Source organism: Lepisosteus oculatus, chromosome 10, assembly GCF_040954835.1.
Source record: "Lepisosteus oculatus isolate fLepOcu1 chromosome 10, fLepOcu1.hap2, whole genome shotgun sequence".
Classification (NCBI taxonomy): domain Eukaryota; kingdom Metazoa; phylum Chordata; class Actinopteri; order Semionotiformes; family Lepisosteidae; genus Lepisosteus; species Lepisosteus oculatus.
In genome coordinates this window covers 41,184,240-41,196,893 of record NC_090705.1, presented here as the reverse complement: position 1 = coordinate 41,196,893, position 12,654 = coordinate 41,184,240, and the positions used below count along the sequence as shown (strand labels likewise).

Sequence of the window (12,654 nt, the reverse complement as noted above, 5' to 3'; positions counted from 1 at the left end):
TAAAAGGCCTGTAGTGTTCTCAACAAGGGGAATAACAGATTACAGCTTTAAGTGGCCGATCATTCCAGTCCTCCTTCCTACATCCCTAGCCCCCTGCTGTTTCTCAACCACATATCAGGTGTAACAGATGCTAGCAGAAACACTTGAGGCAGATATGTACCTCCTAGTTATCTACTGATTCTAAAGGCCGATAGTTTTGCAGCTTCAAAATAGATCATTTGATTTTCACTTCTCTGCCGGAGGCTTCCGATTTTATCACGCACAAATAAAGCACGAACTGCACAAGAAAGCCAGCTAAACCGGCGCTTTCTTTGCGTCTTAAAACATCTGAGCGCCAGGTCAACCGCAACTCGTTTCTCTAGCAGCACTGAGGTCCCCTTTTAGAGAAGCGCCTGAAAAACACATTCAAGAGCTTGACGGGTACTTTTCCCCTCCATTATCCTCAAATCGGACATGCAAACCTTTACAGATTTTCTCTAAGTGGGAACAACCCGTGTTTTCAAGTCAGACGAATACATTTTCAAGTTGGCCTCCAGCAGCAGGGAGAACAAAAAGGGCAGAGACCGGGCTGCTGACTCACCCAAAGGTAGTACGTGAACTGGAGCGCAAAAATAGCGATGCCCTCGTTGTCGAAGGACCCCGCCACGGAGCGGGAGATGTAGCCTGGGACGATGGCGATGAAGCAGGCCGCCAGGAGCCCTGCGCCCTGGTTCCAGAGCTCTCTGGTGAGCAGGAAGGTGGAGATGGAGGTCAGGCCACTGAAGACGGGCGCCAGGAAGACGCACACGTCCCGGATGTGGACCGTGATGTGCAGGAGGTTTAACACGTAATGGATGAGGCCCGCGGTGACCATCAAACCAGGATAGACCTGCAGAGACCAGGAACACCGGATCAAACAAGCAGAGCTCCCACATCCCCCTCACCATCATTTAAATCATTCAGACACGGCAGAAAGCCACTCAGATATCACTAAACTCAAGACACTGAGTTGAGGCTCAGTCAGTATAACCCAGATGACAAACAGGAAATGAGCCGCACTGTAGAACGACTCTAAAAAGATGAATTTCAAAATATTTTTTTAAAGATGTCGAGTCTCTTAAAACCATTCTTCATTCAGGTTAGATTCCTGATATCCATATTTGGGGGGGGAACAAAACATTAACAGGTTTAAATTTGAAGAATATTACGCAGCACCTTTCATGCCACAGTACTTGCATTCAGTTTTCAGAAAATGACTACAGACTGCTCGCAGGATCCTGACCAAATTAATCAGTGAGAGCATGGAACAGAGGTTTGAAGTCGCACAGATAGAATAACCCCTGAACGTTCACTATTTCTTTGCCTGACCCACAAGCCTTGTGTAAGGAGATCGGCATCAAGGTAAGGAATACTGCTGCCAACACGATCAGTTTACACACTGCTTTAATGAATGATGATGTGACTGAATGGATTCAGAACAGCAAAGGCTGTTTCAGTCCTCAGAAACGCCTGACAGTGCATCTTCTGCAGTGCAGCAGGAGGCTGCAAGTAGTCTTTTCTAGTGTTCACATCTCAGTAGGGAAGGCAATGATAGTGGATTTTGCCTTCCTCATCACCAGCCTACCCCATTTCTTTCATTTCAGCTCATGCAAACTTCTAAGGGAAGTCATGAATTTCCTCTCAGCGGGAGTAATTGAATTAGGAGGGGGAAAGCACTTACAGATTGCGTCTTTCGGAAATCTGAATTTCGACTCCCTTTCGAGTTTTTCCAATAATCTGAGCATGGATCACGGAAACTTCCAACCGCTGAAACCTCTACATTACTTGCATGATTTCTGTCTACAGTAAAGCATCAGATTTATGAATCTGGCTGTCGAGAGACCCAAGCAAAGCTACTGCAATTAAGCACCGTAATTTTTACGACAAATTCCGTCTTGCAAAATGAAATGTTTTATTTGCCTACTTCTGTGTAGAACTACCTTCCTTAAAAGGCATATAACACTGCTTTTCTCTATTGTAGGAGAGCGAGACTTCTGTAAAATACCGTGACTTGGGCTCCAGTACTAATGTTTTACAGATGAGTGAGGTAAATGCAGTTTTCATGTTTCAGGTTTCAAACACACCTTTGACATTAGCCTCCCAGGTCAGATTTTGTTATGCTTTCAATACATCCATCTCGTGTTCCTTAGATATTTTATTTAAATCTTGTGCTTCCCTTTTCGCTCTTTAACAAAATATACTGGCATTACCTCCTAATGACTTAGAAACAATAATTGCCCTTTTGTTTCACTTTGTCAACTTTGAGAATTAAGAAGCTCGTTGCATTGGGCAGAAACTGTGACCCGACACATTACAGGTGGTCCCCAGTTATACATCAAAGTTAGGGACCAGAAAGTCACGAAGTGTAGCAGAACTGTGTATAAAAGGGATTTTTCCCCCTTAACAACAATGTAAATATGGAGGTTTGGGGCTGTAAGAGTGTAAATATTGCCACCTTAAATTGAGAGGTGTTTCCCCATAAAAATTGACAGAATAAAGTTGGATTCGGGACCATAAATTAGTGTATTTTACTTGCAGTCAAAGAAAGTAAGGTATCACACCTCGATCCACTGCTTAGATCGGTGAAGCAGTGCTGTGATGTAGTAGATTATGTATATTCATAAGCTAAGCCATGCATAACACTGCCTACAAGAAGAACAATTAATTCTTAGACTTTGCACTTTGCTCTATTTTTTCCATTTACTCGATTTATCAATCGATTCATATCGGGGACCGCCTGGCTCTGTGGGATGGTCTGAAAAGCTCAGCATCTTTACCAGGCATGCTGAATGTTAGGTACTTTCACAGGCGAAAGGTCACAGCCTATACTTACTGTTCCCCCCACTATCCGGCCAAGGGGGTACCAAGCGCGCTCATCAAACCAGTTCAGGAACTCATAAAACCCATTTGTTGTGAGGTGATGTGTTGATCTGTAGTTGAACCTGCAAGAAACAGAAAGCAAATGAAACAAATGCCAAGGCAAAGCCGACCCAGTCTGGCCATTAACACTCCCTGGGTTACTAAAACCCTGAATAGACACCTCCTCTTCAAACCGACCCTAGAGCAATGAAGACTTCCAGGAAAAATACAGCACAATCAAAAATGACCTAGGTCTGATACATTTCTTCGGGGGCAAAAAGACGGTTATGGCGAAGAATAAAAGACTGTACACTGTTATGGAAAATGTCACAGGAAACAGAGAATGTATTAAAAGTACTTAAATGTTAAGCACCATTCGGCAAAGCCATGTTTATTACAGACAAGGAGGTTTCTGAATGTAGCATTCATGACCAACTTTCAAACCAATACAGAGAAAGGGGATGGAGTTTTATAGAATCTAAGGCTTCACCCTATCACAGTAATTGTACAGAAAAAGCATTGCTTCCAGGTTTCCTGCCTGAAAAAGAAGCCAGTGAGAAACGTAAAATTAACATCTTGAAAATATCGAATTCAGGACCAAATCAGCTTTATAACCTTGAACTAAACAGAAGGCCTCTAACTATTACATACAGCAGTACCAAAGCTAGCTTATTAAGTCAGTCCTCTCCTTCCCCTTGATCTGCAGCTAGAAATTAAGCCTAGATACAGTTTGCAATAACTTCCTTTCTTTAAAACATTCAAAGCATAAAAAACATCAATGAAGACAAATCACTTTGAGTTTCTCAACCCACACAGTCATTTCAATTAATAAGACCACATCAATGTCTTTCAGAAAATTACTTGAGGATGTTATGCACTGAAACCAGATGACATCTCTGCTGATTCATGTTGGGTCAAAGAGAAGAGAAAGGGTCTGGACACCAAATAAAACTCAAAGTAGTACTATCCACCGCAGAACTCCCAAGCTCCACTATACCACTGCAAACAGGAGTACCTTAAACCAAGGAATGGCAGCTATTGGTTTGTAATATTGAGCAAAGAAACTACGAGAAGCTTGATTTTGGGATTTTTACATTGCATTGTGATCTAGCTAGACGTTATAACAGCCTCTCCTGTACAATCAACAGGCATTTCCTCTTAAGACTAAGACTTTGAAAATGAATGTATTGTATAAAGACTGCAAGCACTTTTCGAAGGCATCCCTAGACTCTTACTTTCAGTAAACTAATGGGAACCACAAATAGCTAACAAGTTATAAACTGAAAGCATGTTTGCGCGGGAGCGTTTTGCAGTCTGAGAAAGATGGTTGCATTAAGGAAATGAAATTGTGCAAGTATACCAAGAGGGAAAACAAATTACTACAACTTGGAAAGAAATGCTTCCGTCGCAAAATGAATGAGAAAATAAGAATATAGTTGAATTTTTCAAATTGAATGTGTTTAGCCTTGTCACTCTACCAAGTCTGGTATTAATTAGGCAAAAAGTCCTTGAACTGGACCAGACTGCACAAGAGGTCACTTCTCTCCAAGAAGCTGACAGGACCTACAACGGGCAAGGTGCGAATCCGAAGCACCGCTGGCGATTCATGAAGTCTGACAAGTTTTTAGGCAACTGGATTTGTGGCTGTCATGACAGAGGCAGTTAAAGATGAGAGGAAAAAAAGGGTAACCACACTCAGAAATCTTGGTATGCGCTGGGAAGGCAGAATGTCACACATTAAAGGCATGCTCTTCCGAGAGAGATGAATGATGTTGGGAGTTCAGTTTATAAAACTGTGTACTGTTACAGGCCGTTATCGATAGAGAAAAATAATCTGGAGGCAATCTTGGTTTACACAAGAGCCACCTTCACATACATTCATCCTGGTATAACAGCTGACATTTCTTCCTTGACTGCAGGCGGGCAGACTAAAGGCGACGCACGGCGACTGACGAAGGCTGCCAGATCTCACTCGAATCGGCGGAGAGTTCCAAGGGCGTGTCAGGCTGCTGTCTTTGTTACATTCCTGCAGGAACCTTACTCCTAGGTCCTTGATTTCTGGGCACCCGTGGCACACGAGCTAACCTTTAGAATAAAACGTAACCGGCGCATTCCAACACACCTAAGAAAACACAGCCCTTTCGGAGCTCGAGGAAGCAAAAAGATCAGTCATCAGAAGGCATCGTCTCAGACGTTTAGACACAGGGCAGTTAAGGCCAAATCGGAGTGTTCTTCAGTAGAGTGCTGCTATGGCAATCTTCCCCCTTAATGTTTAAATGACTCTCTCTCCCAGCTCAGCTCTCCAGATGGGCCGACAGGCAAGGGCACCGGAGAGCAGCTCCAGCACAACAACGAATACACTCGGCTGTCTGAAACCCGACAGTCAAGCCCTGTTCCTTCACAGCTAAAATGCATTTTTTCAGCTAACGTCTCCTGCTCCACTACCACATCCTGTTTAGTCAAAATATGCCTGCAGGATGCCTAGAGATAACATAAGAATACTGCAGCAAGATCAAGATGAGGGGGCATCATTGGCAGATTATGGCTGTTCCTCTTGAGATGGTGTCTAGGCCTTTTTTTCATTTTTCCAGTCAAGTAAAAACTTTACAATATTCTGTCAAATCCTCATTATTGTCCTTTAAAAGGACTCGCAGTCAACGGATCTGGAAAAATATACTGAAAGACATTAAAAATGCAGCAAATAAGTGCCAAGAGCATTTTGCAGTGTTTCTTACGCCTATCCATGTAGGCTTTAGAACAAATCCTATCTGGATGGATATGAAAGTGTATATTACATGATAGCTAAGCTATATAAACGCGCCCTTTGAAGACAGAGCAACTATTAATCATCATTTGCACAAAATCTGCCAAACGATCAAGGCACTGCCCTTCAAGTGCGATGTTTACACGCCGAAACCCGCATTATGCCATTGAAAAGTGGAAAAACCCAACAAAAGAAAATCGGTGGTCAAAATCTTTTACTCAAACTTATTTTGAATTCTAAGCAGGTTTCCAGTAGCAGCAGCATCCGACTGCTGTAGCTTATTGAAGTGTTTCAAAAACACTCCTGGTACCAGGTGTTTTAAGACAAGCACCCGTCTTAAAGAAATTGCAGCTTGCAGTAAAATTAGCCCAAGTGTCCCCCCCCCTCACTAAGACCATAAGGATGGGAGAATCACACAAGGGCAACGAGACCATGGACATTAAAAATCAAGACGACCACAGCAGCCGGATCTGGCACTGCCATTCCCAAACGCTGCTTTGTAATCCGTGAGAAATGCCAAACAGATCAGATAAAAGGACAGAAACTGGAACAGAAAACGACAGAAAAGCAAACCTGACAGTGTTGCTTCAAAACAAAATCTAATTTGAAGCATCACGAGGTTGCTGAATCAAACTCACTGCTACAAGGCTGTTTGTCATTAAAAAGAATCGGGTGTTTGATTTAAACCATCATCACAGCACCCTACTAGCAGCAGATACCATCCCTTGAAATGATCCATTATAACGTATTTTTCTTTGCAATCCCAGCAACCCTTTGCCCTGAACACAAAAACACTCTCAATATGTTGTTTCTGAAATATTTGAAACATTTAATAAAAATCAGTTATTTGCACAGCTTAATAAAGTAAAAAAAAAAAAACTCATTTTTTCTCTACAACTTGTAGGAGCACAGCGACTATTGTTTTTTCGATGCAACCTAAGCAATGGTTTTTAAATACACTTTCTAAATTTAAGCCACATGACAGAAACAGTGGCTGTAGGGTGTTGAGCTCTGGGGAGGATAATCACATCAGGAGATATTTTGGACCCAAGGTGTTGTGGAATGTGTCTCATGAAGAAGGCATCGTCGGGACAGGTGAAACAAAACCGATTTTGCAGAAAAAAGGGAATTTGGCTTCACGGATGTGTACCATTAAAAACAACAGCCCCTATGGCAGTTTCAGAGAAACGAGGAGCACAGATTTCACGTTTTAACCAGGAGGAGTACGAGTGACACTTTATGTTGTTAACCACTATCGAATTGAAAATGTAACCAAGAGGAAAGTCAGGTTTTTTTTAACCTAGAACAGTAATGCCATACTAGAGCAAATATTTAAATCCTTTTTAACATATACACAACAGACAAGGCCATATGGTTCAAAGTGTCTGTGTATGGATGTACTCTGCCTCGAACCGCAACACAAGCATTCCAAAACCAGTGGCATTCACAATGATTAAATCTAGCCTGAAAGGTAAGTCTATGCAATGAATTTTCCAACCAGTTTAACTCTCACAATAATGCCTATTTTGTTTGTTGCTTCCCCCACCCCACCATGGCAAGTCTTTTATTTCTTAATCTTATAATAGCCCAAGTCTACCTTTTACACTTGGAAGAACACTATGCCTCTGTGCACTTCAACTGAATACGGCCGTCATAAAAAAACCTGGTTATGCCAAGATGCCTTTGTTAATCAAGTTCAGCTTTGTCAAAGCAAATACATTTTCTACGGCTTTTACATTTAGTTAAAAAAATGCCACTAACCACGATGAAGGAAATGAACAGAAAAAAGGTAAGTGACTGTTACAGTAATTACAGAAAAAGCAGTGTGCATTGTGGTTTTTCCAGTGCCGCTGACACCCCCTTTTGTGAGCATCTGACTGAAGGAAAGGGTGGGAGTGCAGGAGAATGGAACTATGAAGCCTGGTCTTGAAGAGAAAAGGCTCTACTCCACCGGAGTGCTCCATGGAGAAACTAAAAGCCTGATTTGGGAAGAGGAATAATGTGATGTGAAGTCAGTCTAAAGCTACTGGTTAAATTACTGTACCAACTTGCTGAAATTATGTGTAGTGCTTTTCAAGAGAGACGAGCTACACAAATTGCATTCCCAATGGATGAATTCACCACCTGCTCTAATCTTTGACAGTGCAATAAAGGAGGGCCTACTGGCATCTGCAAAAGAGTGCGAGGAGGCCGAATGAAGTGTCACGGACATGAGGATTCCAAAAGGCTACATCAAAACGTGTGGAGAGAAATGATTTTCGCGTTTGCTACGTGTGCATAGGCAGTTTATATCGATGTATGATTTCGTCTACAAGCAGGCAAAAAGACCAAATGTGGCATCGGGCTAGCTGGATTTTATTTAGATTTTGCAGATCATTGCAATCTTTTTCAAAAAGTAATTTTCACGTCTTGCATAATAATCTGGCAACATCAGCAAACAAAAGATGTAGCTTTGACCGTGGCACACCTGCTTGCAGAGGTGCATCAAACTATAGACCAATGTCTCCAAAAACTGTGGTCACTAGACTTGCTAAACATACACAGGAGCAAAGGACAAATAAGGCAGAAGTGTGCATAACTGCAACAATGGGATGATGTCATTTCCAGCCCCAGTTCTGAAAGAAAAAAAAAGCATAAGGCAACCCCCCCAAATTTTTTTTTTTAAATGAAGGCAAGGAAATGAAAAGCTGTCTAACCTCACCAACACAGCAGTGTTAGATCTCAACCTAACAACAAAGTCATCGAATAACAGGTTGACCTCATACACAGAGCAGAAAATTCAGTTAAAGCAAGAAAAAAAAGTAGAAGTAATATTGAGAGGTCATCTTTTTATTAAAAAAAAGGAGGAACATTGGAAAAACAGGTGGGCGCACTGTTTAATCCTTCATGTGCACCCGTGTACCCAAATTCCTCGTGCTTGTTGGGGTTTAGGACACTCAGCCCTCAGGGCTCGGGGTGCACCAACGCCTTGCCTGCCCACCCAATGCTCACTGACGGGACTGAACTGCAGGAAGAGTGGCACCAGGGCTGGCAATGTGGGCTGATCACACAGCAAAATGGGATTGACTAAAAATCACGTCAATGCCGGTCAGCAATTCGGTCATCTCCGGCATGTTTCAGGCCATTGAGATGCACTTCATCCTTTTGAATTGCATTTTCAACCTCGTATAGAAGATTAAAAAGAGATCTGAGCTTTCAGGCTCGTATTTATTTGTATATCTGGCTCGCTCTCCCAGCTTTAGTACAACTCGGGTTACACGCACTTGATTTGCGGTTACATATCAAACTGGGACGGAGTCCCCAACCTCTGTACCATCATAATTCCATGTCTGCACACTTAAACTGGAACAGAAAAGGAATGGCTGAAGGCCAATGTCATCCCAAATAATCTACCGAGATTCCCCGAAAGCCTGCAGTGGTGTTTATCGCTACTGATCTCCCTCAATACCGCCCACCTCTTCAAGTGTCAGCACCCCCGAGTTTCAGGACTCCGTATTGATCAGGTATTTCTGGAACTAAGTGGTTGTATGTATGTTGTAGCATTTTGAATTTTTCTGAGGCTCAAGATTGCCAGCTCCCTCCTGGCACGTCCGGCTGCTTCCCATTTTGTCAGGTTTGCACGACGCACACTGCGGCCGCTTTTGAAACGGCTTTGCACTGAGAACATGCAAACGGTCCCTGGATGCAGCTGCTGCTTTGGGTTTGTCTTGGTCGCTACCCATCTTTTCTGGCCTTGACGCTTAGGAAACAGTTGCAAAGACCAGAATATACCCGAAGTACATGACAGTGAATTCCCGCACGAAGGATGGACGGTCAGTCCCACGTAGGCATGCAACATTCTGGGCAACAGCAACTGCTGTGTGCTTGGAGAGACTGCACAACCCTCATGCCACTCTCCGCCAAGCATGCCTGAGGGCCAGCAAGATCAACGTTAGGTGGCGAGGGAGAAGTTAACCCTGTGTTGTCTTCCCAATCTATTATGCTCCAATAAAAGGCACAGTGCACAGGTATAAACCGTGCAGACCTGCAGCGGAAAGGGTCTCGGCAAAACACAAGTCTCTTCTTGATCGCGATGAACGGGTAAATGCAGTGAAAGAGCTTCCACCACATCTCAAAAAAGTTTTTTTTTTTAAACTGCATGATGGGCAACCCTTAAACAGTTTAATAAAGCATTCGTTAGAAACATAAAAGACCAAGACATTAAGACAAGGTGCATTCACCAGGACGGCATAGTCTGCATCTCACACCTAACAGAAGAGTAGAGCACTATAATAATTCCTCACGCATGGACTGGAACAGAGCCTGAAGGTGAAACTCTTGACCGCAAAAACCTCGGTACATGATGTCCTCAAAAAGCCACCCTGGTGCTATTCCCAACAGGTGTGCAGGTTCTGTGCTCTGTGCCGAAGAGGAGGCCACAATATTTAAGCATCTAAGCCATACATCAGCTGGCACCATTGTGAAGTCTAACCCTTGAAGCAAACTGCTCGTGTTCTGTTCACTGCCTCAGTTTAAATACCTCAGTCTTTTTAATGAAAATCAATTTCACACTATGTAGAGATACAGGGCTTCTTATTTTTGTTTTTACGTAAGCAACAACCCAACCATGCAGCGAAATGGGGAAAAACAATGACTTATCGGCCAGTGTGGCCATTTCAGGCTCACTGCACATGGCTGGATGCACAGGACTTGAATAGGCGTGTGGATTTGTCCCTGCTCTCCTGCAGAGGACAGATTCATGTCTGTACATAAGAGTAATGGATTTAGCAGTTTTCACCAAGTCAGTGCCCGTGTTCATGCCCAGCCTCCAACACTGACTTGATGGTCTGATTCTCTGTACACTTTCCAAATTTTAATAAGTTAGAAAAAGTAATACTGGAGGAAAACAAAACACTGCCCAGTGCTAATAATGGTTTTGCTACAGAGCCATTTTTTTACTGAAACACACTTACATTTTACAGACTAATGGAATCAAAACCCATTAAACCTTTACCTATGGAAGCAAGAAGCCAACCATGTGTGCTCACCCAAGTCTGTCTTCAAGGCAAGATCAGACCACCTACAACACAGCGATGGACCAAACAGTGATCAAAGGGGCCTGGAAAGTTCTCTACTATATCCATTTTTAGCAAGCATGGAAATGCTATGGACAGAATAAGCAATCTGGTGTCATGGAAGTCGAGGATGTTAAAATACATGCTTTTTACTGGAAAGGCATTAAAAGACGTCGCTCTTAAGTAACAGTCTGGGAAACACGTAGGTGTCATGTGAATATGAATAGTGCACAGAATGTATTTTACACTGCCTTCATTTTTCCCGGTAATTCAATCACAGTAGGAAGCTCTTCTGCTGCATTATGTTATGTACATGGGCTTTTCACATTTCTTGTGCTGCATCTTTCTTTACCTTCACGACACCATTCTAAACACCTGCAGGAAACGTCTGAGTGCGGGGCTCACAAATCATGCAGCAACACAGCACAATAATGCTGATTTCTATTACAGGACTCCAAACCTTCTCTCTTTAGAGCGTGTGAAGTCTGTACAGTCTGTCAATATAAGAGCAAATAAACCCAGTGACGTTAGCCCACCCCACCACTCGAGTCCTCGCCCACCACCCCCCACCTTGTGGCTTGTTAACCTTCAGCCCCGGGGTACCAGCTCGGTAGAATCCAGACGTCAGAAGACGGAGTGTAATAACCCTGTTAAGTGACGACTGCATACTCAACCCCTTTCTGACACTCGGTGCTTTTTCACACATGTGGTCAACCCTGGTTGTTTGTTCCAATTTCCATAACATTTTACCAGATGGGCTGAGAGCTGGCGAGAAGGAAATTAGTACAAGATGATGCAACAATAATCCCCATATGTCCTTTTAGGAACTGTGGAAGATATCGGTTTTCAGCACTCTTAGGTACTGCGATTAAACTCTTAAAGGACTACACAAAAGACAAGAGTCTAATGCCATTTCTAAACTGAAAATTGCAAAGCATTAAAAATGTTTAAAACACATGTTCACATAGTTTGGCTTGGATATTAAATTGATCAACAGGTACGTGTATGCAGACTCAAATTTAAGATTTACATAATTTCAACCAAAACTACATAATATATTTTTCAACATTTGTGTACTCCAACAACAAAAAGAAGTTTCTATGTATTCACCTTAAATAGGGAAAAATCTATACTGCATGCAATTTAATTTTATATGTAGTATTAAAGGTTGATGTCTTAAACTTCCCATTTTTAGCAAGAATAATGGATTAGATAAATATAAAGAGACTATCTGCAACTACACTAACACACCCACTTTGAAGAATTATGAACTGCGCAGCTGACGATTGAGCATCGGCATATATATGTTCACAGTTCTGCTGGGCGACTAACAGAAGTAAAGGGAAGAGTATAAACCCATTTTCCACAACAGAGACCCTCGTTAAAAAGTACACCTTTAATTAGAATAGGAACATATCCAACTAAAAAGCAGCTTAGAATGCTGAAAACAAGCATTTTTGCACGTTGTGAGGGGACAAAATTAAACCAGCAGTCCTTAGTGGGGACATGAAAAGATCTGTCCAAGCCTACTGGACCACTATTCCCTTTGACATGGAACCATGAACCTGATGCCTCAACACTTCATTGTAAAGCATGAAGAAAAGCCATCAAATATTCTTAAAAAAAAAGAAAACTCATCAGTATTAAAAACCCAGGGAAGAATTAAATACTGAGGAACAGGCAAAATGCAAAGTTTCTGAAGATGCCCAGATTCGAGGGATTAAAAAAAATTTGAGGGTTTGTAATAAATACAAAATTCTGCCAAAGAAGGCACAATATGCCCTCTAAAATTGTTTTTCTGCTAATTCTCACAGGCACTCTTTAATACACCAGCCAGCTTTGCACTACTGTCCTCAGGAGCCAATTACTGCATCTTTATAGACTACTTACTAGAAAATTCAGCAATTCCAGAAGACTTCAAAGTCAGCAGACGGCATCATCAAATCAAGAGAAATGGAA

The 12,654-nt window shown here is 42.3% G+C and overlaps 1 protein-coding gene across 1 annotated transcript in view; it reads right to left on the bottom strand.

Moving 5' to 3' along the window:
* stt3b (STT3 oligosaccharyltransferase complex catalytic subunit B) overlaps positions 1–12,654 on the bottom strand; it is a 60,958-nt gene that overhangs the window by 21,764 nt on the left and 26,540 nt on the right. The window contains exons 2-3 of the mRNA XM_069195224.1: positions 2,852–2,960; positions 581–868 (exon numbers count right to left, since the gene is read on the bottom strand). Coding sequence (XP_069051325.1) covers positions 581–868; positions 2,852–2,960 — 397 coding nt within the window. The remainder of the gene's footprint in view (positions 1–580; positions 869–2,851; positions 2,961–12,654) is intronic.